The 27,558-nt window shown below is 43.9% G+C and overlaps 2 protein-coding genes across 6 annotated transcripts in view; both read left to right on the top strand.

Annotated features, from left to right (window-relative positions):
- Positions 1–3,173, top strand: part of heatr5b (HEAT repeat containing 5B) — an 18,304-nt gene extending 15,131 nt beyond the window's left edge. For all 4 annotated transcript variants that reach the window (XM_031873888.1, XM_031873896.1, XM_031873901.1 and 1 more), the window contains 4 exons: positions 390–614; positions 735–886; positions 1,026–1,239; positions 1,984–3,173. In XM_031873888.1, the coding sequence (XP_031729748.1) occupies positions 390–614; positions 735–886; positions 1,026–1,239; positions 1,984–2,291 (899 nt within the window). In that variant the 3' untranslated portion in view covers positions 2,292–3,173. The remainder of the gene's footprint in view (positions 1–389; positions 615–734; positions 887–1,025; positions 1,240–1,983) is intronic.
- Positions 3,174–3,389: 216 nt separating this feature from the next.
- LOC116397966 (striatin) lies at positions 3,390–27,552 on the top strand. Of its 2 annotated transcripts, XM_031873912.1 has the most exons (17): positions 3,390–3,740; positions 14,397–14,500; positions 16,283–16,356; positions 18,091–18,169; positions 18,947–19,114; positions 20,353–20,488; positions 20,586–20,748; positions 21,583–21,693; positions 22,934–23,080; positions 23,180–23,316; positions 23,988–24,163; positions 24,683–24,730; positions 24,817–24,938; positions 25,031–25,198; positions 25,291–25,431; positions 25,967–26,155; positions 27,248–27,552. In XM_031873912.1, the coding sequence occupies exons 1-17, from the start codon at positions 3,528–3,530 to the stop codon at positions 27,415–27,417; spliced, it is 2,346 nt and encodes a 781-aa protein (XP_031729772.1). In that variant the 5' UTR covers positions 3,390–3,527; the 3' UTR covers positions 27,418–27,552. The 2 variants fall into 2 exon arrangements, with proteins under 2 accessions (XP_031729772.1, XP_031729780.1); XM_031873920.1 differs by lacking the exon at positions 21,583–21,693 and having other exon boundaries at positions 3,391–3,740.
- Positions 27,553–27,558: the final 6 nt, after the last annotated feature.

Here is a 27,558-nt window from a genome sequence, read left to right as displayed (position 1 = left end):
ACACACACACACACACACACACACACACACACACACACACACACACACACACACACACCAGGCAAAATCTAAAAAAAGGCATAGATCTGTAGACTCACAGTACATATTGATAGCAAAGCTCTGTTCCAACTTGAATGTTTTATTTAGAGTTAGTAGCTTGCTTGGCCTGCATTGTTGAGGTTTGCATCTGCTATTGATGAACTAAACTCTTAAACTCAAGCTGACAAAGGCTGTTTCTGCCGGGGTCTCTTTTCGCCTTCCAATGACAGTATGGTATTAGCTTCATGCAATTGTGTGAGATTAGGAGTAAGTATGAATATTATTAGCATAGCAGTGTGGAGTTCGCTGTGAAATGCCCATTCCTCACAGTCTCTCTTCACCTTGTACAGGAAGCATGACCATCCTTCCCACGGTGCTCTTCCTAATCACGGGGGTGCTGAGGGAAGCTGCAGTTAAGACTGCTGACAACTCAGTGCCTGTGACCGTGTCAGCCGCCCTGCAGGGCATCAAGACCATCATCACCTCCCCACTAGCCCGGGTGGAGAGCATGCAGACACAGTGGACCGGCCTCGTGAGGAGCAGTCTGGCGTCTGTACTCGAGCACTCACAGCCAGGTAAGCAAATGCACACTTGTGTTTGACCGTGAGCTGTGGCCCTTCTACTGAGGGGGTAAGAAAACAGTATGACATCATTATTTATTGACAGTTTTGCATGCTTCTTGTGTATTTCTATAGATGAGTCCAGGCCCGACATGGATGAGGTCAGTATGTTAACAGCCATCACACTCTTCCTGCTGTCTGCCAGCAATGAACTTGTAGGAGTAACCGTCCTGCAGAAAGGCTGCATGGACCGCTTCCGAAATGCCCTCAACTCTAGCGATCCCTGGGTAAGCACCTATGAATACAAACACAGCTGAGGTATGGTGAGAATCTCAACCTGGACACAGTCTGAATGCCTGAACAAAAGGTGTATTCCAGATGTGTGTGGTCAAGTTAATATGAGTGATTTCATTCTTTTTGCCGCAGGTTCAGGCACGGTGTTACCAGCTGCTGTTGTCAGTGTTTCAGCACTCCAGCCGTGTGCTGTCTACTCCGTACATCCACGCTCTGGCTCCAGTGATGGTGGAGAAGCTGAAGGCGGTGGAGCGCAGTCGGCCAGGGACTGCTGCTGAGCTGCAGGCTGTGCAGGAGGGCATCAGGGTCCTAGAGAATCTGGTCGGCATGGGTGAAGAGCAGAACCGTAAGTATGCCTCCGCCTAATGGACCGATACAGTGGCGTATTTGTTCCATTAAAGTGTTTAGCTCCATTAAAGGAGGCCTCTTAAATTGTTTAGCTCTGTGCCTTTGGATGTGCGCTGTCAAAGATCAGAGCAATATAGCATTGAAAGCTCCATTTAGAATCCCTGCTCTAGTTTACTGTCAATTGAACTATTGATTCCAACATTACGTGATATAATATATTCTATTTCATGTATTCAAATTGTGTATCTTGTTTCCCCAATTATCTTGTTCCTGCTTCCTCTTGTTTTTATTTCCCAAGTAAAGCAAGCTGCACTGCGTACTTACAGAAAATGTTATAAAAACGTTGATTGATTTCATACTTGTGGTATATTCTATTTAATATGCAGCTTGTGTTATGCATCACATAGTTGGGGCCACTACTGCAGAATATTTTCATTACAAATTGATCTGCAGATAATTTCATTGATGAATCTCTTGGCCTAAAAAATGTCAGGAAACAGTAAAACAATATACAGTCTGTGCAGTTTTTGGTGACGTCTTCAGAAGTCTTGTTTTGTCTGACTAACAATATTAAGTGCTGTAATGAACAAGGAAAATCAGCAAATCATCACATTGGGGTATTCCGCTTATTTGTGGCCTCATTTCCTTTTGTGTTCGGTGCAGTTAAACTCTCTCAGCCCTTTTCGGTCCATCTTATTAGTTTTGCTGTTGGTGATTATCTTTTTATTATTTGTTTTAATAGGGGTGCAGTTGCTGGCTCTTCTTGTTCCAACGCTTGTCTCCTACCTTTTGGATGAAAATGCCATCTCCTCTGCGCCCCAAGTCTCCAGAGCCCTGCATGAGTTTGCCCTTCAGAACTTGATGCGGATTGGCCCCCTCTATCCAGCTGCGTTCAAGATAGTAATTGGTGCAGCACCTGAGCTTAAAATCCGTTTGGAATCTGCTATACGGGCCAATCAGGCCAGCAGCAGAGCCAAAGCTGCGGCCAGGCTAGCTCAGCCGACTGTGCAGGCTGCACCAACCATCAAACTCAAGACGAGCTTCTTCTGAAGTCCCCGAAATGAACCGTACATTCTTGCAGCCTAAATTAACTTTGTCTCTTTAGGTTTGTTTTGTTGTCTGTCAGCAGAATCGGCTACAGTTTCTTAAGTGTGTTTATTTATTCGACATGTCATCGTTGTTTTTGATGAGTGAGAACTCTTCTTGAAGTCATGAAGGAAATTATGTAAATATCATTAAAAGGCATTTGAATGTTCACTTTTTAAAAAAGCTCACTTTAAAGTTCGTAGGAAGTTTTGATTGTGTGAATGTATCATTTGTGGACTTGATGCACATTTACAAAGGGACACAATTTACATCTTTTCTCCTGATGTTGTCCTTTTTGTCTGGTCATCATCCCTCACTATTCAGAAGTTGATGTTAACTGTGCCATTTTTCTGTGATTTTTTTTTTTTTTGCATCACCGTGGCCTTTTGATTCCAATCATGCATGTTTGTTACATGGCGCTGGTTTAGTACATGACCTCGTGGTCTGCTGATTGTTACCGATGTTTCTTCTTTTTTTTCTTTTTCTCCTTAATTATGTTGTAAACATTCATTTTGATCATCACTATTTTAAACACAGAATGAGATTTTATTAGAGCCCATTGAATATTAAACACATGCTTTCAAATTATTTTTGGAGCAAAATATGTAATTCTAGTTAATTGGTCTGCTGATAAATGGGCGGGTACTACATCATGTAAACTACAGTATGTGCTTCATATCATCCAGATTGTTGTATTGCTTATAATTGATTTTTGATCCATATCAGTCTGTGTAATTGCTACATGAATGGGTGAGCTTCAGCTAAAATAACTTAGCAGATTGTTTAAAATGGTCCGATATAACATTCCATTTTCTTTGAAATGTGAATAAAGTTGCTTTGACCTCACTCTGCTTACGTCTGTATATTATAACCGATGAACCCAGTTGTGTAATAAATACTGACGCAGGATCTGTAACAGAATGTACAAGATTTTTACATTTCTAGTGAAATGGGTAAAATAAACAAGGAGGCTGTTCCTTCGGGGAATCCGGGTAAGTGAATCGAGCGCCCCCAACCAACATGCTGTGGGCGTGGTCGTTGAGACTGACGTCACTCTATGACAGCTAGCTGTCAGAAAGTGAGTTCATTCCCTCGAGCCGAGGAGACAGAGCGCAGGCGATAGTCTTTTTGCCCTTCCGTTGATTTCTAGCAGCACAAATCAGCGAGACAACGAGACAGACCTTTACACCGAGCCCGGCCATGGACGAGCAGGCGGGGCCCGGCGTGTTCTTCAACAACAACAACAACTCCGTGTTACCCGGCGGGGGGAAAGGACCGCTGCCCGATGGCGACGCTGCGGAGGCGGCTAGAGCGCAGTACAGTATCCCGGGGATCCTGCACTTCCTGCAGCACGAATGGGCCCGTTTCGAAGTAGAGAGAGCACAATGGGAGGTGGAGCGGGCCGAATTACAGGTGAAAACCGTCACATTTTATATACACACGGTCGTATATTAGTGGCACTACCCGGGCACAGAGTTTCTTCTTTCTGGTGAATCGCGTTGAGTTTGTATGTGATTGCTCTGGTTCCTCGGCTAGCTTGTTAGCTTTAGCAGAGAAGCTAAAAGGAGCTGCAGCCCCCCCCCCCTCTCTCTCTAACCCGACTGCACGACGACTGTTTGCGACCTCTTCACTGGGACTGAAACCACTACTTGCTTCCATTGGTAGTTGGAGGACAGGCATTAGAGTAACGTTGGGCTTATAGGATACAGGAAAATAACTAATCGCTAGATTTACCTGCTAATTAATGAATGTGCAACGTTAGAGATAGACGTGTAAACTGCCTACTTATAGCTAAACGTAATGCACCCGCCTTGGTTTTTATTGCATTTTACCTCTAAGCCTATAACAAACCGACGTGTGGGAAAGGTCGTAGTTTTCTTAAGTGCGTTGATCTCTTGAGAGCTGTCAGTGAAGACACACAGCTTACAACACTCAGACTGTCAAGCCAGTGTCGTGTTGTTGAATAGTATCATAATGTAGCTGCCTTGATGCTGACACTTTTGAGGGGAAAATATAAAATGCTGTGTGTCTGCCTTTGATAAAGGCCCCGGCGCTTTTAATTGGTCCACTCTTTTAATAGTACATTTGACCCTCACTTGATGTTCAAACAACTCAATAATTCAGCTATTTATATGATATAATAAGGCTGTAGATTGTCCTGCTGTGAACCAGACAAACATGACACAGACAGGGATGCCAAATGTTTAGTTTGCTTTAACCAGAAGAAAATGTCTTGCAAATACCCAAAGTCTTTGTTTTATTGTGTTTTGGGTCCAACTCGACTTCCTTGTTTGATTCCACTGTTTGGAAGTACAGTGCTGTAATAGCCATATATTTGCAGGTGAATTTGGCTGACAGTAATGGTCATAAGATTTGAACCTATAAACTATCCTCACCAGCCTACATGATTGACTTTACGTATCTACAGTAGGGAAAATGACCTTTGACACCATGTGCCGGACCGTTACTATCCAGCATTTAAGAAGGCATTGTTGGAGCTTTTTAATGTTTAATTTCAGTCTCTGTGCCCAACGTTTGGAAGAAAAGATTTTTTTTCTTTCCATCATTTTGACCTGTTGTGATGGAGCCATAACTGTTGGAACACAAGAGCCAACTCTGACGTTTTGGGTCTGGTGGCCGGCAGACTGACCTCAGCTAACAAAGAGACAAGAGGAGGAGGAGGAGGGAGGGGGGGGGGAGTAGTAGTAAACTGCTTTGTTTTCAGATTGGTGACGTACACCCTGCCTAGTGTACCAGTTGTTTGACTCATCTGGCCCGTGTATCAAGCTTCCTGTCTGCTGCCATGAAGCAAGCTTTTCAGCCAGGCAACTGCAGCAAAGTGCAGTGAGGTTGCTAAATGGTTTATTGGGTGGTTTGTTTGTGGCGGCAAAACAGTGCGCGCTCAATTTGAGTTCTTGTTTTTCTCGCACCTAACCTTAAATGTGAGGCCGGTTGATGTTTTGAACATGATTTAGCCTGCAGTATACAGTATTCATTATTCATTTTACTCTTAACCTCTGTAGCACAGTACCGATCTGAATAGATGTTTCAAGAATGAATTCTCTATTTAGTCAGCCATGATGAGTTACTGCAGTCTCTCTTATGTAACCTTGTTGTGTCCATATTGCAAACATACACAGTACTTCAACCCATAGAAGGTGTTGGTCGATTAGCCTTGAGTGAAGGGACCGCAGTGAGCAAGAAGAGACAGAAAGTCATTTAGCTGAACCTGAATAGACTCGTATGAATAATGAAAAGTTGTAGTGGGCATAGAGCCTTAATGGACGCTATGCAGCATCTTCTGTACCGTATGTTCTTTTTGGTCCACTTCATCCTTCTGCAACATGCTGCTGCTCGCCATCACGTCCACACAGAATCCAAGCTGACATGTTATCTTACATGTTTTAAGAAGGCTACATACACGGTTTCAGAGCTAAGACCATTGAGAATGTACGTAAAGCCATTTCACAACCCAGTGAATACTCTCCTCCCAGGATTTAGTTGTTGTTGTTGGTTGAATAGGCATTGAATGGAAGACAGTTGAAGCTGTTGTCTTACATCTCTGTTTGGGAGGAAGGCTAAAACCAGGGCTTGAAGGAATGTGGTCCAGCCGGCCTGTTGGGTCATGCTCAGAGCCACTCCTCTCTACTGGAGCAGCACAGAAACTGTACCGTACATTAGAGCCGCAACGGTTTCATCGATTAGTTGTCAGCTGGGAAATTAACGTCAACCATTTTCACGATTATATACTCCTCTGTGACGGTACCTGAATGACTTTGAGTTATGGACAAAACAAGACATTTGTGGAAGTCATCTTGGGCTTTGGGAAACAGTGAGGAACATGTTTCACCATTCTCTGACATTATATAGACCAAACGACTAATTAACTAATCAATCAATTAATCAAGTAAAAATAATCGAAAATGAAAATAATTTTTATTTGCAGCTCTACTGTACATGTCCATCTTCCCCCGCTGCTGTGCGGTGTCTGTGTAATGCATAGGCTGCTGTCATACATGATTAAACTCTGGTTGAGTGGCCATTGATAATCAATTGACTCCATCGAGCTGATTTGCTTAGCGAGTGATAGAAATCTAGTCGGTCTCTAGTATGTTATCTTGGTAATGAAAGTGACTACGGATGCAATTAATGATTATTTCATTATCAGTTAATCAATTCATTCTTTATGCTTTAAATGGTGAAAATGGCATCATTGACTTGAAATGTGTTTTTGTGGTTATTTAGCAATGTTCTATTGTCCAAATGATGTCAAGCTACTTGTAATTCACAGTGGGAGACCGTCCCATGTATTGAACTGAAATAGTTGGAAGTGATTTTGCATAACATTGACATATTGTAAGCTACAGTATATCTATCGGTGTTTCTTATGAAACATTTGCAAAAACAAGGCACGTATTGTACATGGAAAACAAACCGCTCTACAATAGTTCAACCACACTTACAATTGAAGGAAACAAAGATCCCTCTGACTGACAAATGACAGGTTAAACCTCTTCAGTTTACCCACTGAGTAGACTGCAGAGGGCCCAAAGAAAAAACGACTACAGAGAACATTTAAAGGCCAATTGAACCGTTGTGGCTCTATATTGATATCCATGTATTCTGTATTCTCCCCTGTCATGCAACACTATTAGGACATCAACTAAATAGACGTTTGAATCATCAGTTTTTCGTTTAAAACTATTTTAAATGTAAACAATACATTTGGTGTCTGAGTTTTACTGTTTTTTATTAAAATAGCCATTTATCGAAGGAAAGAAAGAAACACGTCAATCTAACAGCTGGTTCATAACTTTTGCACGGTAGTGTACGTCGTGATATTGATTTGATTGTTCCCCCCCCCCCCCCACTGTACTGATTAGCACAGATCTTTTCCAGGCCTGAAGAGGTTGAGTGGAGCTACGCCCTGTACAGTGTGCTTCATCAGCCAGTTATGGGGAAATCCCTGCTCCATAGGATATCTCTGCGCCAGAAGTTATCTGTCGGCAGCCATAATTTGACACCAGCAGAAGGTTGAAGGTGACTCGGGGTGTACGGTGGCTCCATGTGGGCGCAGACTGACAGGTAGACCCACTGATCTTATCTGGATAGAAGCGTCTCCTGTATTGCTACAGGGAAGCCTTTTAATGTGAGCAGGATTATTGTGTGGCTCGTGTTGTTCCGTCACTTATCTTCATGTCGGAGGGGACTGCAGCTAACCATGGAGCAGCCTAGAATTAGCCCGCCTCAGTTAGACGACTTATTACTATGATCTCATGTTTACTTTTACGAATGACAAATCCTGATGCGTGCTTAGCTCAATGGCGCGTCAATAAAATGGACTGAACCAATGCACAAGCATACACATGAGCGTTCCACAGCATTCAGAAATGGGTGTCACCGCCGTTCCTTCAGTCGATACTGTGTCCACCCCCGAGCTGCAGTTATTTTTGCTTGCCCTCCCAGTGTGCGCCTCAGAGTACAATAAAAGTACATGCTTCCTTGCCAAGTATATACCATTTTCTCGACGTTGTTGCTCTCGGATAACGACGTAGAAACTTAAATGGCCGTTTCACAAAAGCTCGCATCCTTCCTCGCGTAACCAGGCTGTCGACCTCAAAGAAACGTCTCCGTTCTCAGTCACAGGTTCGCGACAGGCCGCCGTAACATTCGCCAGAAGCACCACAAAGACAGTCATTGTAGTGTATGGCAAATATTCACTGTAGAGACAACAGTGAGTAGTTTAACAGAGTTTGTGTTTCCCTGTGACGGAGCCTGAAGGGACCCTTGTTGATGAACTGAAGCGTGGTCCTGTGAGCTTTGCTCTACTGTCCCTGTTGGACTCGCACCAGAGCCTTTCTCTCTGCTGGAGAGCGGCCTGTTAATTCCCCTCTTCTTCCTCCATTCGCACTTACAGCCTTCATCTGTCTACGTGGGTGTGCGGGACAGCTGCCTGCTTGTGCCGCAAAGTTGCCTTCCTCCCCCATTTTGACAGTAAATCCGAGGTCCCCAGTCTGTCAGAGTTGTAAATTGGTGTTCTCACCCGATCAAATTGCTGCTCTCAATGTGTCGTGGTGGCGATATTGTTGTTTTCCCACATTTTGATAGCATAACAGTGTTATCCCTCTAAAGTAAATGGTTAGAGCTATATTTGTTTCATACTATAGATACATCTATGTGTCTACACATAGATTTTAAGTGGTTCTTTGCATTGAATGTTATATATCTTAACCTGTTATAACTGGATACAGCTGGGGACCGTTTCTTGTCATTTGGAAAACCCATATGTCAGAGCCATACTTGTTCAATGCAGTATTGGCCCAAGTTAAATAATTACATTGTACCTTAGAGCACAATAGAGCACTTCACTAGCTCTGTCTGAAATGCTTGCCCACATCAATATAAGTTCCCTGTCTTGATAAACTATCCAAACGCACATTGTTTCTGACGGCTAGTATCCGAACAGACGAAATGCCAGAAATGTTAAATTGCTTTTCTCCCCTCTTTCTAGTCTTCTTCGCTCTGCAGTGCATCTTTACTCTCTAGATTGTGAAGCTGTTGCAAATGTTGTTTTCCGCGTGGCTCTGCTGGGACCACACCTCACAGTCACACCACCTATTTGTCAGAGAAAAAAATGCTGATGTTGAAAGTTTTAGCTCTTTGCCTGCATACAGTATGTGAGCGTGGTGCATGTGCGCTCTCTGGGCCTTATCTAATATTAATGCAGCAACATGGGTTGCAGCACCCATGTCCTCAAGAGGGCCAACATGCTGCCTTTGTTTGCCCCCACCCCCCCCACCCGTAAGGTAGCACTGCAGTGTCACCTTGACGGTGAAGCGTTAACTGAAGCTCAAGTGGAAACTCGTGATGAGATCAAAAACAACAAATCTGTGTCTCTGTGAAGGTTTAGGAAAGAGAGCAGATTTTGACTGAGTCGTCTCCTGGCAGTGTCGGGATTTTCTATTGTTTTATGGGTTTTTGTACAAGAGGTGAAAGAGGCAGTTTGGCTCATTCCAGATGACTGAGCAGGAATCTTTATTAAATCAGCTCAATGTCTCCCCCCCCTCTGACCCCTCAGAGCAATCCTGAATCTGAGCCCGTGGACATGAGCGGCGTGGATCGATGTGCAGTGTCTGTATAAGCCCCACCCTCGGTGAAACACTGCGGGGGGGAGAGGGAGAGAGGGAGAGAGAGGGAGAGGCACGCCAGTAAAACCCAGTAAAGACTGTCACTGAGCTGAAATAAAACCAAACTCCCGATTAGGTTCCGTCACTGCATCGATGCAGAATCCTTCACATTTGCATCGCGATGCATCTTAGAATCGAGAAATGTCCACACCTCTATTATAATGATCAGGAATATTTCTGAGTGAATTTAACCTTTTTAAAGTGATGAGTGTGGTTTTATATATTCAAGATCTAACGTACGAGAATAGAGCTGTTTGAGCCATACAGAGGTTATGTTGATCTGTGTGGAGTATCAAATGGAAAGTGCACTGCTGTAGCCACGTCAGAGAAGTCCAAAGCCCCGCTGTCTTGCTTCAGTTGTTTTTCACGTGCTACTAGTGTAATGGAATGTACTAGGCTAGTCATCAGGTCAGCCATCCTGGTGCTCATTGGTTTGCAGTAACTATGAGAGTAAATCCCATGTTCACTGAAAGAAAGGTTGTTTGCATTATACATGTGGGGTTTACACCCCTTCCTTTCCCTTCCTCGGCTCTGACCGCGGCCGAAGCGCCAGTATATGTGACCGTTTTGTGTGCGTGTGTGTGTTTGTGTGTAGGCCCTGAGGTTGTATGAGTATCTGCTGCAATTCTTTTACAAATGGGAGAGAGCTCGGTCTTGCCGCTGAGATGGGTTTTTCACAGTGTTCACTGTGTCTGGATTAAATGGCCTCATTGTGTTGAAGATGTCTTCGGCGATGACGCAGAACAAGTCTGGAAGGAAACATGTCTGGAATTCACTAATCTCATTTATAATGGAGGGGATATCGTTTATAATCATCACACATTCGTTGACTGAAAGTTAAGTTGAAAAGAAGATAAAGGGTTTGGTGGAATCGTTTTCCTCTCGTTGCTGCTGTCTGTGTCATCCATCGCCAGCAATATGTGCTGACTGAATCTACACGTTGAAAGGTTTAATATGCAATATTTACACATTGAGGCAGGAAGTCTACGAGCCGCTGTATCGTTTACTGTTTCAACATAACTCTGTTTAACAACGAAGTAGTTACTCATGCCCGAAGTGTAACTCGCACAATGCCACGGAATTGCCTTTTCATTGACTGTTTTCATTGACTGCATGCCATTTTGCAACACAGTAATCCAGTAGCTTCCTAATTTCAATATCCATTCAGCTTGCTACAATGACAAGTGGCTCATGCCAGCCACCAAGCTGATGCGTACGGTAACGTTATAACATAACAACGTTGAACACATCTACAAGTTATTTTCTATAACAGATCCCAGCTACCCCGCAATTAAATTCGTCACATAAAGTCTGCTACCGTAGCAGACGAGAGACGACTCGTGTAAGTCAGCGGGTTATTGTTGCGTTAGCTAACGCAGCTATTTCCTTAGAATGAAGTGACACACCATGAGTAGATGTGACTGTATGTGACGTAAATAAAAGAACATGATTTCTGCCTGAGTCACTTCAGATTTTCGTCTGCAACGGTGGTTGTTTAACAGTGAAGACAACATCTCCCATGATGCCCCGCTACTGTACTACGTAACATCCTTCTTTTGCTTCTTTGATAACCAAACTAGGATTGACTTTATTCCAAGCAGAAGACATTGTGACTGACTTTCTAACCTTAGCGTACCAGGATCCTAGCCAGTGGCTGGTGTCTCTTCTGCCTTCTTTTCCTGTCTCTGAAAGGCGCTGTGCTCTGGATGGATGCCATGCTCTACGTGTCTCTTACTCAGACAGACAGACTAAGGAGCCCTTATCCAGGAGCCCAATAATGCAGCCAGTGTGAGGCCGAGAATTAAATGCTTCCTGTGTGTCTTTGTGGCCCGAGTTGACTCATTGCATTCCTCCCAAGGTTAATGTTTGATGGAGGAGAGAGTCACAGAGCTGCACTCTTCTCTATCTCTGGGTCCCTGGGCCGGCTCTTCATGTGGACGGTCACTCGTTTATATCAATCATTGCGGATGTACAGTTTCATCCACAGTCAAATCAGTCAATGTGTGTCGTTTTTTCTCCGTGAGGTTATGCATCTGAGGCGTCCAAATTCACAGCCCGTTCTCACACTCTGTCATTCACTTTTTTGGATATGACATTCTTGAGGTAGGGCTTTATTGTGTGGCTATGCTGTGGCTCTGATCGTTGAAATACGGGAAATCATGGCACTTTGTAATGATAGTTTATTGTTTTTTGAGATGGTCTGAGACTCAGCTGGACATCAAGAGACTTTTAAAGGAAAATATCTCTGCAATTAGCCTAATGAGGTATTTGTAGGTTCTGCAGCCCAGTTGCATGTGATACGGTTTCAACGCCCCCGAGGCAGTGGTCCTCTCTGATATTTGGGTTGGAGCCGCTTTTAAACTAGTTATTTTGGGAGCCACACAGTCTGGCCCAATCCAAACGGTGATCATTTTCCATATGCAATATTTTCCTAACGCATTATCTGTGCCCGTGTGTGTGTGTGTGTGTGTGTGTGTACCTCGTCTCCCATCCTCCAAAGACAACACAAAGTTAAGTGGTGTCTACTTTTAGAATGTAAGCAAGTTGTGTTTAAAAACCTTTTTTATCCACCTATAAATCAATACTCTTTCATCTGGTGAATATGAAGGGATGACTCCCTCTGCTGGTATTTTCTCTATTAGCTGTCTGACCCGCTCCTCTATCTTACTGTAACCTCTCTTTCTGGTTTTTGCTTTCTGTTTTAATGCTGACCGATACTGGCTCAAGAATGTTTAAAGTGCATGCATACTGAACGTTGTTAGCATTGTTTAAATGCGTCGGTATAGATCAGCTGAGGGTGAATGCACATAAAACGGGGCGAGTAGGAAATTGGAGACTTTAGAGACGTAGAGCGATGCGCTGCCGACCCATGAGACTGGTGCCAACTTAACTCAGCACTGTTTACAATGTTCAAGCAGAGAACCAGTAGCCTCAATCCTAAGGGCACTGCAGCAGGCAGGTTGTTATGAGATCCTCTGCGGAGAACGGTGGATGTTAAAATGCTGTTAATACGAGGCAGATTGAAGCGCTGTCATGACTCATTACTGCAGGCAGAAACGGCGCTACTTGCTATCCGTGTGAAACTGTGATCCAGCCCACTCAAACTCGCACCATCCTCTGCATGCAGAGTGATATGCAGGGAATAAAGTCAATATTCATTCCCTTTTTAAGAAGTTACTGTGCGGTTTTTACAATTTGAATCATTCCCACGAGAACATTTAAATTCTTTTATTGATGTTTTAGACGGGTGAAATCTGGCTTTTTGTGCTTTTCTCCACCCTTGTTTTCAGTGGATCTCCCACAGTGATGCGGGCGCTCTAGCGGGCTTATTGTTTACGCAGTTTTTAGATTTTGTTTTCCATTTGTGTTCATCCAAAATAAGTTTTAACATTGCTCGACAATAATTTGGTTGTCTACTCCTAACTACAGAGTGGCACTCAGATTAATTACTTAACTGAGTAATTGATTATTTTCTTAATTATTCAGGAAGTTTTTTACCAACCAAATGTAATCAGAATTTAGAAGCATTTTTGGCAATGCTGCCTCACAAAGCCATAGGGCAGTAACTACATGCTTGGTTATAATTTATTAAGAGCGGAATATGATTTTTGTACCATACAAAAAATATTATGTCATGCCATTGAAGGAACTATAAGATATAAAAACAACGCCACAGTGACTGTTAAGGAGTGCACGTATGACAGCTAGACTGATTCCTCATTGCTGATGCTCCAGCATCTCAATGATAATGTACTTTGTTTTGGTGAAATTCATTTTTCATTCTGTTGTTATTGTTAACACAGCAGAGCACTCCTCCCTTTACTCTAGAACACACACACACACACCAATTTCTGTTCCTACAAAAACATGAATGGTGGGTCAGTAAATTGGACTTTAATTTCATCATTTCCATACAGGAAGAAGACTGAAAGATGATTCCAAGTTACAATTAACTTAAATAGAGAAACATAAGAAATAAAAGAAGCTGAAAACTCACGTTGTTTTTCTTCTATTAGTCAGATAATGATCCTCATCAAGACCAGTTAGTCAAGTTATGTTTCATTTGTAGCTCAGGGGGCAAAGGACAGCAGTCAATGGTTTGGCACAAAACTAAATATACTACCTTGTTTCTTTTTTATTGAATCAAGAATTGTTTTAAATCTGAAATTGATTCTCAACCAAATTAAATTGTGAAATTGCCAAAGATTCCCACCCCGAATAGTAACCCTAGATAAAGTACTCATGCTACTAACTTGGTCCAGTATCTGTCTCGGGCATAATGCTTGTGACTGAAATATATTGTGAGGATTACAATGACCCAATGTCAAGACCTGCTGTAAGATGGATACAGTTTTGCGCAATCGTGATCTGCTCTGTTGTGATTTATCTGATGCAGCTTCACTGTGAGCTAGCCGCTACCATTCTCATTCTGTGTGTGAGTGAGTGAGTGTGTGTGTGTGTGCGCGCGGCACTCACAGCAATTCAATGTAATGTAATGCTGACTCAGACCGAGTGCATCAACAGCTGCTGTCTGTTACTGAAGAGAGACGGCGGTGTGCAGAGGGAAGGGGTTTTAGAGGAGGGAGGGGCGATTGTTGGTGTGTGGGAGAGTGAGTAGGTTAGATTAAAATAGAATGGTACAGATTGGCTTTTATTCCCCATCATGCCACACACATTGATTTGACATCATCCTATTTCAGTCTCGACAGAAGTAGTCTTTCTCAGATGCTGCCTCGTGGAGGTTGTGTTTGAAGTCTTTGTTCCTAGTTCATATCCAAGATGCCAAAACACCGGAAACTGGTCTCTATTTATAAAAGCAACTACTTTAAATCTTCTACTACTTTAAAATGTGACCTGACGATCCTATTTTTTGTGTTTTCAGGCCCAGATCGCCTTCCTGCAGGGCGAGAGGAAAGGCCAGGAGAACTTGAAGAAGGACCTTGTGAGGAGGATCAAAATGCTGGAATATGCACTGAAGCAGGAGAGGTGAGTTCCTTCCCACCTGCCTCAGCCCACCCACAATACACACAGACACCTCAGCCATCCTGCAACAACTGCAGTATTTCCATGTTTTGCACGCTCCTAAAAATACATTCCTGCTTCTGAGAAATATGGAAAAGGGAGAAGAACAGTGTGAGATGAGAGTCTCACTGTTCGACAAATCAACATCTGATCATGTGTAAAAGGTTTTGCTGGCGTTTTGCTAGATTTTCCAGCTTCTTCTTGTTTATATTCTATGCGCACCAGTCTGATGTCTCAGCTGGTGTCAGCAGAAGCAGTATTAGAGTGACAGAGAGCCCGTGAGTCCAGCTGGTGTGATGTCTCTGGACAAGAGCATGTGTTGGCATGAAGGCTTTCTTTGCTGTCGGATGCTGATGACTCGGGGGGGGGGGGGGGGGGAATTCTCTCACCACCCAAGACGAGGTCACCGTCGCAGCTTTCTTTCTCCAGTAAACCAGAAGGATGACATTGTCCTCATTCTCGTGCGCTTCAGCCCACCACCGGCACACAAAAGCTCCCTCTGGTAGCTGTGGTGATGCCCTTTGCATTTCGTTCCTCCTTGACGCTTGGCTGCACCTTGTTACAGAGGTATATCGCTGATTTCAACACGTCTCTATTAATGTGAAGCCACAGAGTTTCTCATTCAAACTGTGAAGCTGTGACTACTAGTCAATATAGCAATTCACTTGCACAACTGGGCAAGTGGTAAAAAATAATGAAACGCGTTGTTTTTTCCAGAGCTGAGGATGGAAGTAGCTAAGGAGTGAGCCATCTTGTATTGTTATTTTTCCACTTTACAGCTCCTTTTTGTTGTTTTTAAATGTGCTCTTTAAATACACTAAACCTGCAATCTGGCTCCCTTCACATCTCTGAGCACAGTACCGACGGGGCACTCGAGAGGAACCCGGTGGACACTTGAACCCTGGAGATGTAGCTCAACATTTTGGCCGCTGCCTTGCATGTGTGATTTACAGTAATGGTGTCTCTGTGTAGCTAGACCCTCAACAACAACCACAGAGGAAGAACTGCTTTGTGGACGACTCTGGTTTTGTCAGACGACTTTAAACTGGGAATGTTTGGAATTCTATGAATGCAAAGTAAAGCATCGTTTCCATGAGTGCGAGTAATCAGCAAAGTCCTTGTGGGATAAGTAGAGGCTATAGAGAAGTGAAACTGTTGTGTGCAGATGTCTTAATCTGAGCGAGGAGCTACACGATGTTTGTAGCTATTCAGAGCCTTAACAGTCCTGAGGTAGACGGGTGTCAGAATGTATATTTGTGCGCGTGTCGTTCCTCCAGACGGCTCAGAGGTTAGTTACATGTTGCTGCTCTGTGAGGATCATCATCATTAGGTTTGTTGGTACAGAATCGGCCTCTGGCTGTTTCTAGTGTATATTTATCTAATTTTCTCCGGTGAAGTCTCTGCCTCGGGAACGACGCTTGTCCCACGATTACTACCGCTCTCTCCGGTTGCTAAGCAACAGGTCATGTCTCCGAAAGCAATATGAGAGAAATGTCGTTCTGAATGTAGGATGAACCCAATCTAACATGAATCTGATCTGGATGGGGGTTGCTTCCTCTGGATCACAGCAGGAGTAGTGTTGACTCTGTGTGGACTAAAAGGTGTGAGCGCTCTCTTTACCACTGGGGGGGGGGCGTTCAAAGCTTATTCAGATGCATAATGAGTTTTTTTAAAATAGCTTCTTCTCAGATCAACCCTGTGTTTATCTGCTGACACCTTTTTTTTTTTTTTCTTCTTTCCTTCCAGAGCAAAGTACCACAAGTTAAAATATGGGACCGAGTTGAATCAAGGCGACATGAAGCCTCCGACCTATGACTCTGGTAAGTCTACGGTGACTCTACCTCCCCACACGCTAAAGCACCGATTGTTGAGTTCACATACCTCGAGTGACGGGACTGGCATGAAGCGTTCGAAGGCTGCATTCATGTTGAATCTTGTTCGCCACAATAACGTTCCTCTCGGTGTCCTTTCCTGAAGGCAGTTGATGTTACAGTCGTACTTCACAAACATTGAGCTGCTTGAAGTAGAACAACTGTGATCCAATTGATTCAAAAGGTATTCTAGATGGAGAGCGTTCATGGCTGTACATGTTTAGGACAATCATACTTTCACTTTGATCTCTGACAAAGACACACAATGTAAAGGCTCACCTTTTATGAAATGTTATTTCACTTGCCTCTAGCCATGCAAATAGTTGTTTACAGCTAAACATGTGCTGCTCAAAACATTGAATATTAGCATTTAAGAAAATTCAACAGCAGTGTTTCCAGAAAATGTCTAAAACATGACCTAGTTTCAGCTCTCTGCATGGCTAGATACCACCAGACGTAAGTAAATAAAATGCACACAGTTTACATAAGTTGAGTTTAAACTACTTCACCCACTCAAATCTTAAACATCCTAAATGTTGCTCTCACTTTTTAGTGTTCACTCTTTCCATCACAGCACCTAGTTTTACCAACTTATCACTCTGGTGTCAGTTCACTGCCTGCTCCTTGTTATATTATTGTAGTTTAATTGGCCCTCTGATGTTCAAGTCCTCTGCCATCATTAAGTCAGATTGCGACATTTCCTCTCCTCTCTCCTCATCTCTATTCATGAGGGCTGTTCAAAGAACCCGAGCCCTTGAAGTGTTGATGAATTGGGGGAGAGAGGTGTTAGGTGGGAGAAGACGACGAGTGTGTGGGGGGGGGGGGGTTTGCATGGTGGTGCACCTGCCCGCTCCTCACCCTCCTGAATTAGGCATGACCCACTTTTTGAGGCACCGTCGTCTCTCTGCCCCGCCAAATCAAGTTCCTCGACACACACACACTTGCACCCCATCGAAATCTTCTTAACACGTCTCTCTGCTCCGCGCAAAATTCCCAGCTGACTCGCGAGTGGAGCGCTGATGTTTGATATCAAAGTGAGCTTTGAATCCCATCATAGCTTGTTTTGTCAGAGCCTTCATACACATTGTGTGATGTTCTGGTTGCAGCGGGCACACACACACACACACACGTGCTTATTCTAGTAAGCCATGGGAAGTAGTCGGAGCAGAGACCCGCCATTTTGAAGGTGTCGGTATGCGTCAATAAATATCAAATGTCCTGTTGTAGCATCAACAACAAGCCATTGCTAATGCGTTTTAAATTTCTTCTTTTTGCTGCTAGTGCTGTTGAGTACACAGTTTTAATTACAGACTGAGATGTAAATATTTGGTCTGAGGCAAGCTGTTAAAGTCACTCGTGTTGACAAATGATAACTTGGGTCCAAACATGAGCGAAAAGCTAAATGGGTTGGAGCGTAAATTCGGCAATACTCATGGCCACGGCTGTTTATTTGCGCAATAAAATGTAAGTGTCTTTTTCAATGGCACAATTTAAAGAGTAGCAATCCCCTCTTCCATTTAACTCTAATCCACTGACTCGCAGAAAGAAACTAAGCCCTGGGTGTGTGTAGTTGCCAGGATGCTGTGATGCAGGAATGTTTTGGTCGTGTTTACAGAGTGGAAATAATGTCGGCGGCTGTGCTGTTTGTGGAGCTCTGATTTGTGTCCTCCTCTTCTGCTACAGATGAGACCAACGAGAATGAGTCCTCTGGATCGCTCAACAATCAGCTGTCCTGGAAACAAGGACGTCAGCTCCTCAGACAGTAAGTGTGCACTCTTAAATCCTTCTGTGACAGTCTTCAACCCAGAAAACTGAATCGCTGCACTAAAATTAACTGTATCGAGATACCGGAGTCCCGAGTTACAGGAAAACGTTGGGGAAGAGCTCCCTCACATGGGCAGCTGCAGGCATTACCTGCTCTGTGTTTGGTTTTCTGAGGGCCGTTTGGTGATCATGTCGCCCTACTCTCCAGTCTGCGTAAATACACCAGGCTTCGGCCTTTATCCCAGACAGTATCAGGCAGCCTCACACATCATCTGCCCCACCATGCTGGCCAATGAGGCAGCCAATTTATTCTTGACTTTGTGTCGAGGGACAGATCAACAATGTGCAAAGACACCCCTCCCTTTCAGGCAGTCGCCTCGCTCAATTTGCTAGAGCTTCTTCTGCATCCCCACAGAGTAGGTGTGATATTTGATGAGTAGCTCTTCTTGCCTCAGCAGAGCCGATACCATCAACTAGACAACTGCCAGAGGACATGGCACCTTTGACAGTAACAAGTACTCGACTCTTCCTCATCGCTAATCATGTTGAAGTCTTTTTAGGGAAAGGAACTTATTGTTAAGAAAAGTTCATTCAATGGGCCTTTGCAGCATTATTAAAGACTTGTCTACAATGTCTCTGCATCTTCTCATCCAAACTTCCTCCATGCTACACAACACTGTACATACATATACATATTCCTTTCAGAAAAAAATGTCACTTTTAAAATTGGGCTAGACCATTTGCAACCAGGTTTCAGTTAATGACCTTGTTCCAGGTACCTGCAGGAGGTGGGCTACACAGACACCATCTTAGACGTGAAGTCCCAGCGGGTCCGAGCGCTGCTAGGACTAGCCGGGGATGGAGGCGGAAAGACGGGGGAACGGACCAGTACTGAGCCTCTGGTCAATGGGACAGACGCATCAAAGGCATTGGGCTCCAGAGGGTAAGTATTCCCCTCTTAAGCTACCTACAGACTGATCGACAACAACGCTATTACAGGTTAATTGCATGCAACACTGTGTGGAGGGGTCTAATAAACGCTTGCTTGCGATCTGTTTAAGACTGGACGGTATAAATGTTGAGGCATATCGGATCGTGCAGGGAATGAATGTCTGGTGAACAATCAAAAAAGACAAACGGACACGTCATTAACTAGTGCATCTGCGCCGCTCTCATGTTTTAAAAATGAGGCAAAGCTCTGAATGTTATGCAGTTATGAATCCCACTGTACAAGACCCGCCCTGCTAAGAGATGATTGGTCCAAGTTTAGGCATTGACCTCAAGCAGTTGAGGTCAGGATAGCCCATTGGTCACAGCGCACAGGACCTGATCAAATTCGGTTACCGCTACCTCGGCGGCCGTGGACGCCTGGCTAATCCCAGCTCTTGAAGGCCACACAGGACGGGTGTTGGCAGTGGGATTCATAATAACGCCTAAATCCAATATCATCGACCTGCAGAGCCAGAGAGCCCCCGCAGACCTACAGTTATAGACGCACGTAGTTTAGATTGATAAACTCTACCAAGGCTGAAAACAATATTAAAATTAAATTCAGTTTTTTTTTTTTTCCCTCACCTTTCACTGAACATTTCTACTGGCCACTAAATTTTCATTGTCTGCCACTTCTGAAATCTAACGCTTTAGAATTGAGTCAGTGGTACCAGACAGTAGAAATACGGAATGTATCATGTAACCTTAATCCGTAACTGTTTATCATTTAGGAATTGCTTTTTAAAAGTAATATTTATATTTTATTATAAGCCACAGCCAACATTTACTGTATTTGGAAGGTGGCAGGTGCGAATTTCATTCCCTGAGTCCACATTTCTAGTTCTTCTTGTTCAATTAATGTATTTTTTTCAATCTATACAAACATGTATTAATGAACTCAATATAGGCCAAAGACACAGTTAACCACTGTGCATCAAAACATCAAAACATCAAAACTCAAATTAGCTGACGCCTCATTAGGTATTCCATCGTCGATGACAAACGAAGTCGCGTTAAAATGTACTTTCAAAATATCGCTGTTTATTTGTTTTTTCGCTTTGACACAGATTATTTTCATCCGTCTAACACACACCCACGTTTGCTGCTTGTGTGTTGCACTTGTGAGTGGAGTTTTTACTGATACTGTGCCTTATAGTCTGATGTGGTGCATGCGTTGTTGCTGCTTCTCAGGAAAGCGGAGCTCTCTGACAGTAGCGCTGTACTGGAGGCCTTCAAGTTCATCGAGAATGCAGCAGCCGAGTTCAGCGATGACGATGATGACGAGGACAGCGAGGGGAGGGACAGGACTAACGTGGAATCCAGAACGGTAAGAAAATAGTCTGCCCTCATCTTCTGCACTCGCACAAAGTTAAGAAGAAGTTGTCTCTGTGCTATTAATAACGGTACTCAATATTTATCTCCAGATCCTGAGGAAGAAGCCCCCGTCTTCAACAACGCCGGCCAGTATGGACACCAGTGAGGACCCTGACACAGAGGAGGCACTGAAGGGCTTTGACTTCCTGTCCAGTCATGACGAGATGGACACCTCGCCAGAGTCCAGAGGCAACGGGGACGGCACAGACTGGGGTGAGTCGTGGATCAGTGAGAATTGCAAGAAAAGCGCTATCTCGACGCCACAGACACAGTTAAAGTACGATATCGAAATGTTTATTTATTTCTTCTCTTGCACAGTGACAGGCGTGTTTATATTGTATCTACAAATTGAATGCACAAGTTTCAGAGGCACTGAAAATAACCCAATTATTTGTATGCTGTTGTCTTATAATTTGCCTGCTCGTCTGAATTTGACGTCTTCTCATAGTTTGGTGACTGTTTCACGGAGTACTCGTCATTCATATGTCACGCTGCGGTCATAAATCATGATGTTTGGATGTTTCTCTGTTTAACCCGTAGTTTGTGATCTCTTGCACTGTGTGTTCCCATAGCCAGCCCGTGACCACAATGTCTCCTGTGTGTCGTCAAACCTACCCCCCTCTGAGTCTCACTGGTCCTTTAGACCCAAAGCCAGAAAAACAATGGGCTTGATGTCATGCTGAGGTGTTGTTTCGTATTTGAACGTGGTTTTTGACTACTTGAGTCATGTGTATACAACAATTAGATTGTCACACAGATTTCACTGTGAGGATTTTATGATTCAAATGAAGGAATCCCTCACATGGCATTAACTTCCCTCCCACCACTCCAATGATGAAGAAATCCTAAAACGATTAAATGAGATGGTTCTAATGAGTCACTGAGGTATTAGTCGTCTCAAGTCTGAAAGGCCAGCTACTCTCCTGGAGGCTTTAGAAACCCCCAGGAGAGAACGAGTGCTTCCTGCCCACCCTGCCGGGCCCCTCGGGCCTCCACCAGAGCAGTTTCTCAACAGCCCCTCGGCCTGGTTTTGTTCCCCCTGTGTAGAGAAGGACGATCAAGGTCCCATTTCTGAGGCCTGGGAGGTGGACCCGGGCATGATAACCAAACTCAAGGAGCAGTACAGAAAGGAGCGCAAGGGGAAAAAGGGGGTGAAGAGTAAGTCCTGTCAGCCGATGCTGCCTCCCTCCTACTCCTCTCTCTGTAGAGCCTGACTTTCCTGAGTTCAGCCAAAAAGCCTCAAACCAAAACCAAAACATCTTGGCTGGGTTTTTTTTCATCTCCTTCTTTAGCTGCTCCTTATTATGCCTTCTTACTTGGCACTGCTCTGTTCTTTTGTCTATCACTCCATATTGAATGTCTCCTCTTGTCTTCTAGTGAACGTGCTTCTCATACAAAGTCTGTCACCTTTATTTTCCTACCCAAACGAACTGTAATGCTTGATGCATGTTTTCTTTCTGTCCCGTTTAATGTTTTGATTTACACACACGTCATCTTGTACATACTGTCAAATATCAGAGAAAGTAAAAGTTAGTCGTGCTCGTGACCACAGTCCTCGTTCGTCCTGTTTTCGGTATCTTCTCCAGTCGTAATAACATAATTACCACCATCTACATCCTCATCTGTCAGCCATGTTGACACTACAGTATGTTGCTGCTGCAAATTAATATCAATTACAAGCTTTTTCAGTCACTCATTGAAGTGACTCAGCTGAATAACGGCCCACTTCAGATGGAGCCTTTTACTGTGATTGAATCATGAGATCAGCAACTCTGTTCATCTCACTTTCTTCTTCATTTGATGTCAACACCATGTTTTCAATATGGCTTTCTCCTCCTCCGGTTTAAGTAGAGGGCTATTTATTTTTACATCTTCCCACTGTGTCAGTACACGTTGTGGGTGTGTGGAGGAGATCATCTGGAGGACTGTCAAGGCTGGTTATTTAGGGGCGGTTGAGCCTTCGGTACGCTACTGTTTTCACCAATTAAGGTTTGATTCAAAGGGCCCGCTTGTCTTAAAATGCTTGTGATCATTAACTTCACATCCATACTTGGTTCACTGAATGATTCTGCTTGGGCTGAAACCCCATAAAGTCCGGCTGTATATTATATTACTCTCTCCATACAGCACACACCTGGAAATACACATGTCTCAACATCTTCTTCAATTCATCTAACAAGGACTTGCTTTTATTTCCTCTTCTTTTACACACTATCATTTATGAATTAATTTTCTTCCCTTTCAGTGCTGCTTTCTTCCATATCTCTTTTTCAGCTTGTACTCAGCTTTTTAATGAAATATTTCATTGTTTTCATACTTTGGCCTCTTTGATTTCTCTCCGCTCTCCATCACTGTGTGGGTCACTTCGGTAACGCTGTTGACCTGACTCGTTAAACAGGGCCGAACCGGTCCAAGCTGCAGGACATGCTGGCTAACCTGAGGGATGCAGAGGACTTGTCCCACATGCAGCCTCCACCATCCGCCCCCCAGTCCCGGCCCAACGCGGTCCGGTTCAACGAGCACGACGGGAACCGACCGGATGAAGGTGCCCGAACAAAAACGCCAGTAGACTTCAGCGATCGACTCTTTGTTAGACTTTCTTAAATTCTCTGGTTGTATATTTATTCATTTGTTCTTTCCCCAGTTGAGGCGCTGACCTTCCCGCCCACCTCAGGGAAGTCGTTCATTATGGGCGCGGACGAGGCCATGGAGAGTGAGCTGGGCCTGGGGGAGCTTGCCGGACTCACCGTGGCCAACGAGGCCGACAGTCTGTCATACGATGTGAGTAGGAAGAAGCAGAATATATCTTAAATGTCATAAGACCATTTCTCGGGGGGGAAACTATTTCTGTTCATGTTCTCATGAAAAACAGATGTCCCGCCTTCCTCCTCTAATCCGCAGCAAGTCTAGCAAGTCGCATCACATGCTGAAAACTTGCCAACTGCGTGTCAAATAGCTATTTTTATAGGCAGCGTCAGGAAAGCTGCTTTGAAAGTGTAATATAGGAAGATATCAGTTTTTTTGTTTAGATCACATTAACGACTAATGTCAAAGTCACACGGCTATAAAAACACACCTGCGTAGGTTGTAGCATGCTCTTTCAAAGTAACTGTGAGGAACAACTGGTTATGAAACAGTCAGTTTAATACTGACGACTCTACACGACCTCCATAAGTTAACAAGATCATCAGCGAGAAGCTCGGCTATTTCTATACTGTAGTTATTCTACACCAGAAAGCCCAAATCAACACAAAATACAGTTCCTTGTAGCAGCTTTAAGATAGTGAGAGTGATTATAGTGACAGCAGACTTTCACAGAAAAAGTGGTTTAAGGATGTTTATCCTTTAAACTCACTAAGGGAGCTGTTTTGGCTCGTTTTAAAGGCTACTGATTATATGTAATAACACGGTTAATTGGATGTTGAGTTTCTGATTAGATGTCTCTTCCTCAGATTGGCAACAATAAGGATGCCATGAGAAAAACATGGAACCCCAAATTCACTCTGCGGAGTCATTTCGATGGGATTCGAGCTCTGGCCTTTCACCCTGTGGAGCCCGTCCTGGTCACTGCTTCAGAGGATCACACGCTCAAGATGTGGAACCTGCAAAAGACTGCTCCTGCCAAAAAGTAAGAATGTCTTACCACAAGTTGAATACCTCAAAACACCTGGCCGGTACCACCCAGACCGATTCCTACTGTTGGTTTTTATTTTTTCTCAGCCAAAAGGAGATAAATCAACAGCTTTAAATTTACTGTCGTATTGAGTAGACGTCATTCCTTCCTTATTGGCTTATTGACAGCAGAGTGTCCCTTTGTTCCCGCAGCAACATCATTAGAGGGAAAAGTTCTGTTGTTAATAACAATCCCATCAGGAGGATAGTTCATCTTTGTTACTGCACAGTCACACGATTCAGCCCTACGCAGCCCACACACAGTCTGTAGTAATGACAACAGAGCAGCATAATACAGATCACTGGTACAGATCACTGGTATAACAGCAATTGTACATTAATGTATGGCTTTGTACAAATCACCGCCAATAATTTGAAATCGAATCATCGGCACACATTTAGCTGGCACAGCACTGCACTGCACTGCTGTGTTGTGTTGCATGTTAATGTTAATGAACACATTGTTTGTCCACAGGAGTGCATCTTTAGATGTGGAACCAATCTACACTTTCAGGGCCCACAGGTAAAAACTCTTCACATAAATATAAACTTGTAAAATAAAATTCAGTGTTGAGAAGTTTTGCTAAATGATTTTTACTTGCACCCCAGGGGGGCTGTGCTGAGTGTGGTGATGAGCAGTTCAGGGGAGCAGTGTTTCAGCGGAGGGGTTGATGGGACTATACAGTGCTGGAACACCCCCAATCCCAACATCGACCCCTACGACTCCTACGGTAACGCCGTCAAGTGTTTCGTTTGAATCGAGAAGATTTTTAAAATCCGGTCATGGTGACTGACTTTGATTGTCGTGGGTTTTCTGTCACAGACCCATCGATGCTGCGCGGAGCGTTGTGTGGACACACCGACTCCGTCTGGGGTCTGGTGTACAGCAGCGCACACCAGCGCCTCCTCTCCTGCTCGGCAGACGGGACTGTGAGGCTGTGGGATGCCAACACCACTTCCCCCGCCCTCGCAGTATTCAACGAAGACAAAAGTAGTGACTTCAAGCTTGTATCTTGACTTTTTTCCCCCTTAATATTTGCTTTAATTGACTAGTTAACATAAATGTATCTTTCTGTGTACAAGACCTCGGAGTTCCCTCCTCAGTAGACCTGGTGTGCAGTGATCCAGCCCACCTGGTCACATCCTTCACTAACGGGCAGATCGGCCTCTTCAACATGGAGACCCGCCAGCTGGTCCTCAGTCTCGAGTCCAATTTGGAGCCGGGTAAGTTGTGCCAGATGAAAGGCTGCAGCATTTAGACCGATCAGTAAAATTCTCCATTGATTTCCAGGCTTCTAATAATAAAACGCACTATATAACACTTGTTGAATTCAATCATGACGTTGAAGTGGAGTCGGTCATGTGCTATCAGAGAATATGCCTCTTGAGTAACATCTGGTGGCAGCTGTAGGAGAGTAAATTATTAACAGACTCTGATCCACGGATGTTTTTCAGTTTTATTATTATATTTGGTTTGATTTACAAAGATTACCAACAGTTAGGTCACTAACACACTACTTCAGTGGTAACACCTAACTGTGCGTATCAAAACAATGTAAAGTATGTATTTCTAGTGTTTTCATTCTCATGTCTGCATCAAGTAAAACCTGACTCAGGTGAGGTGTTACCAGGTGTTTACATGCGTAACGTCCACACACGGAGCACAATATTTCCACTGATCAGATTTTGTGTTGCTAATGATTTCATTCAAATTGACAGTTGGTATAAGTCGTCTAATGTTGCTTCTGTTTTGAACCAGGCACTCCCTGTCAGATCAATAAGGTCCTCAGCCACCCGACTCTTCCCATCACCATCACTGCAGAAGAGGACAGACACATCAAGTTCTTTGACAACAACAGCGGGAAAATGATTCACTCCATGGTGGCTCACCTAGATGCTGTCACGAGCTTAGCCGTAGACCCGAATGGACTTTATCTCATGTCCGGCAGTAAGTACCTCCTAACCTGTGCCCCCTTGTGCTTCGTCTTACATCACCGGTTTCCCTTTATGCATTAGTTCGTTGATAGGTTCTCAACCCAGCAGTGACTGTGAGTGATATGTGAAAGTCTTTGCTCAACAATGACTGTGTATCATCGTATTGTTTTTTCTTAATGATGTTATACAGTAGTTAATACTGTCCACATGGTGAGTGACAGCCGTGGCTGTTGTTGATACGTACGTCTGCTGGGTCCATTCTCATAAATACGATATCTCAGAACGGCTGGAGAGAATTTCTTCAAATTTGTTCTAAACGTTCACCTGGACTAAAAGATGAACTGATTTTGGAGGTCAAAGGTCCTGGTCACTGACCTCACCTCCGTCCCATTCCCGTGATATCTTAAGAATTTTCTTTAAATTTGTCTCTAACGTCTACGTACACTCAGGGATGAACTGATTAGAACTCCAAACTAGTTGTGACAATTTCACACAAATGTCTAACAGGATGAAATGTTGAAGTGATGATATTTAGGATATATGTGACTGAATGGCGGAGGCACACAGCCGCGAGGCCGTAATTCAAAAGAAAATCTATATATTTTTTCATTAGCCTGAAAAAGCGTAATATGTGGATGTACAATATGTGTACAGTTTGTGTGTAACAGTAGCAATATAACTTGTTTCTGCAGCAGGTGTATGAAAGAAATGACTAGTTGAGTCACAGAGTGAACATGTCCTGTAAAGGTCAATGTCTCTGATAATTACAGCACATTCATGTACAGTCTGATCTCAGTAACAGAACTCACCCACAGCCAAAAAGAAGGCTGATGTTCATCACTGAATATTCTAGATCCACTTTTACATAAGAGTCCTGAACACTGTCACAACAAACTACCACTTTTAACATTTTTAAATGTTTTCAACAACATGTCAAAGTAAAGCCATTCTAACACCTCACTTTTAATGATAAGGTAAATGAGGTTTTTCCAGACACCATATTGCCACCAAAGGCAAGTCTTTTTTCCACGTTCTAGGAGAAACTGGTCCATGCTCATGTAATTGCTCTTCCCCTACCACTTGTAACTCGTCATGTCCTCTGCAGGTCACGACTGCTCAATCCGTCTGTGGAACCTGGAGAGTAAAACCTGCATCCAGGAGTTCACGGCTCACAGAAAGAAGTTCGAGGAGTCGATCCACGACGTGGCGTTTCATCCGTCTAAATGCTACATCGCAAGCGCCGGGGCGGACGCTCTCGCCAAAGTGTTCGTATGACGTGGAGCTGCGTGTCTCCCTGCAGCCCCGCTCTCTGACTCCACCTCCCCATGATCAGGGACCAATAGAGACACAGGAGGGGGAAAGACCTTCAGGCATGGGTCCAGTCCCACCTCTCACAGCCCACAGGTTTCCTGTCAG

This window comes from Anarrhichthys ocellatus, unplaced genomic scaffold, assembly GCF_004355925.1.
Source record: "Anarrhichthys ocellatus isolate YVR2014 unplaced genomic scaffold, GSC_Weel_1.0 scaffold3, whole genome shotgun sequence".
In the NCBI taxonomy this organism is placed as follows: domain Eukaryota; kingdom Metazoa; phylum Chordata; class Actinopteri; order Perciformes; family Anarhichadidae; genus Anarrhichthys; species Anarrhichthys ocellatus.
This window is presented reverse-complemented; position numbering and strand designations above follow the sequence as displayed.

Excerpts from the sequence above, each read along its gene's own strand:
- LOC116397966 (XM_031873912.1), top strand. The coding sequence starts at position 3,528 with ATGGACGAGCAGGCGGGGCCCGGCGTGTTCTTCAACAACAACAACAAC. Across the intron at positions 3,741-14,396 it reads TGGAGCGGGCCGAATTACAG|GCCCAGATCGCCTTCCTGCA; the intron begins GTGAAAACCGTC and ends TTGTGTTTTCAG. Across the intron at positions 21,694-22,933 it reads GGGGAAAAAGGGGGTGAAGA|GGCCGAACCGGTCCAAGCTG; the intron begins GTAAGTCCTGTC and ends CTCGTTAAACAG.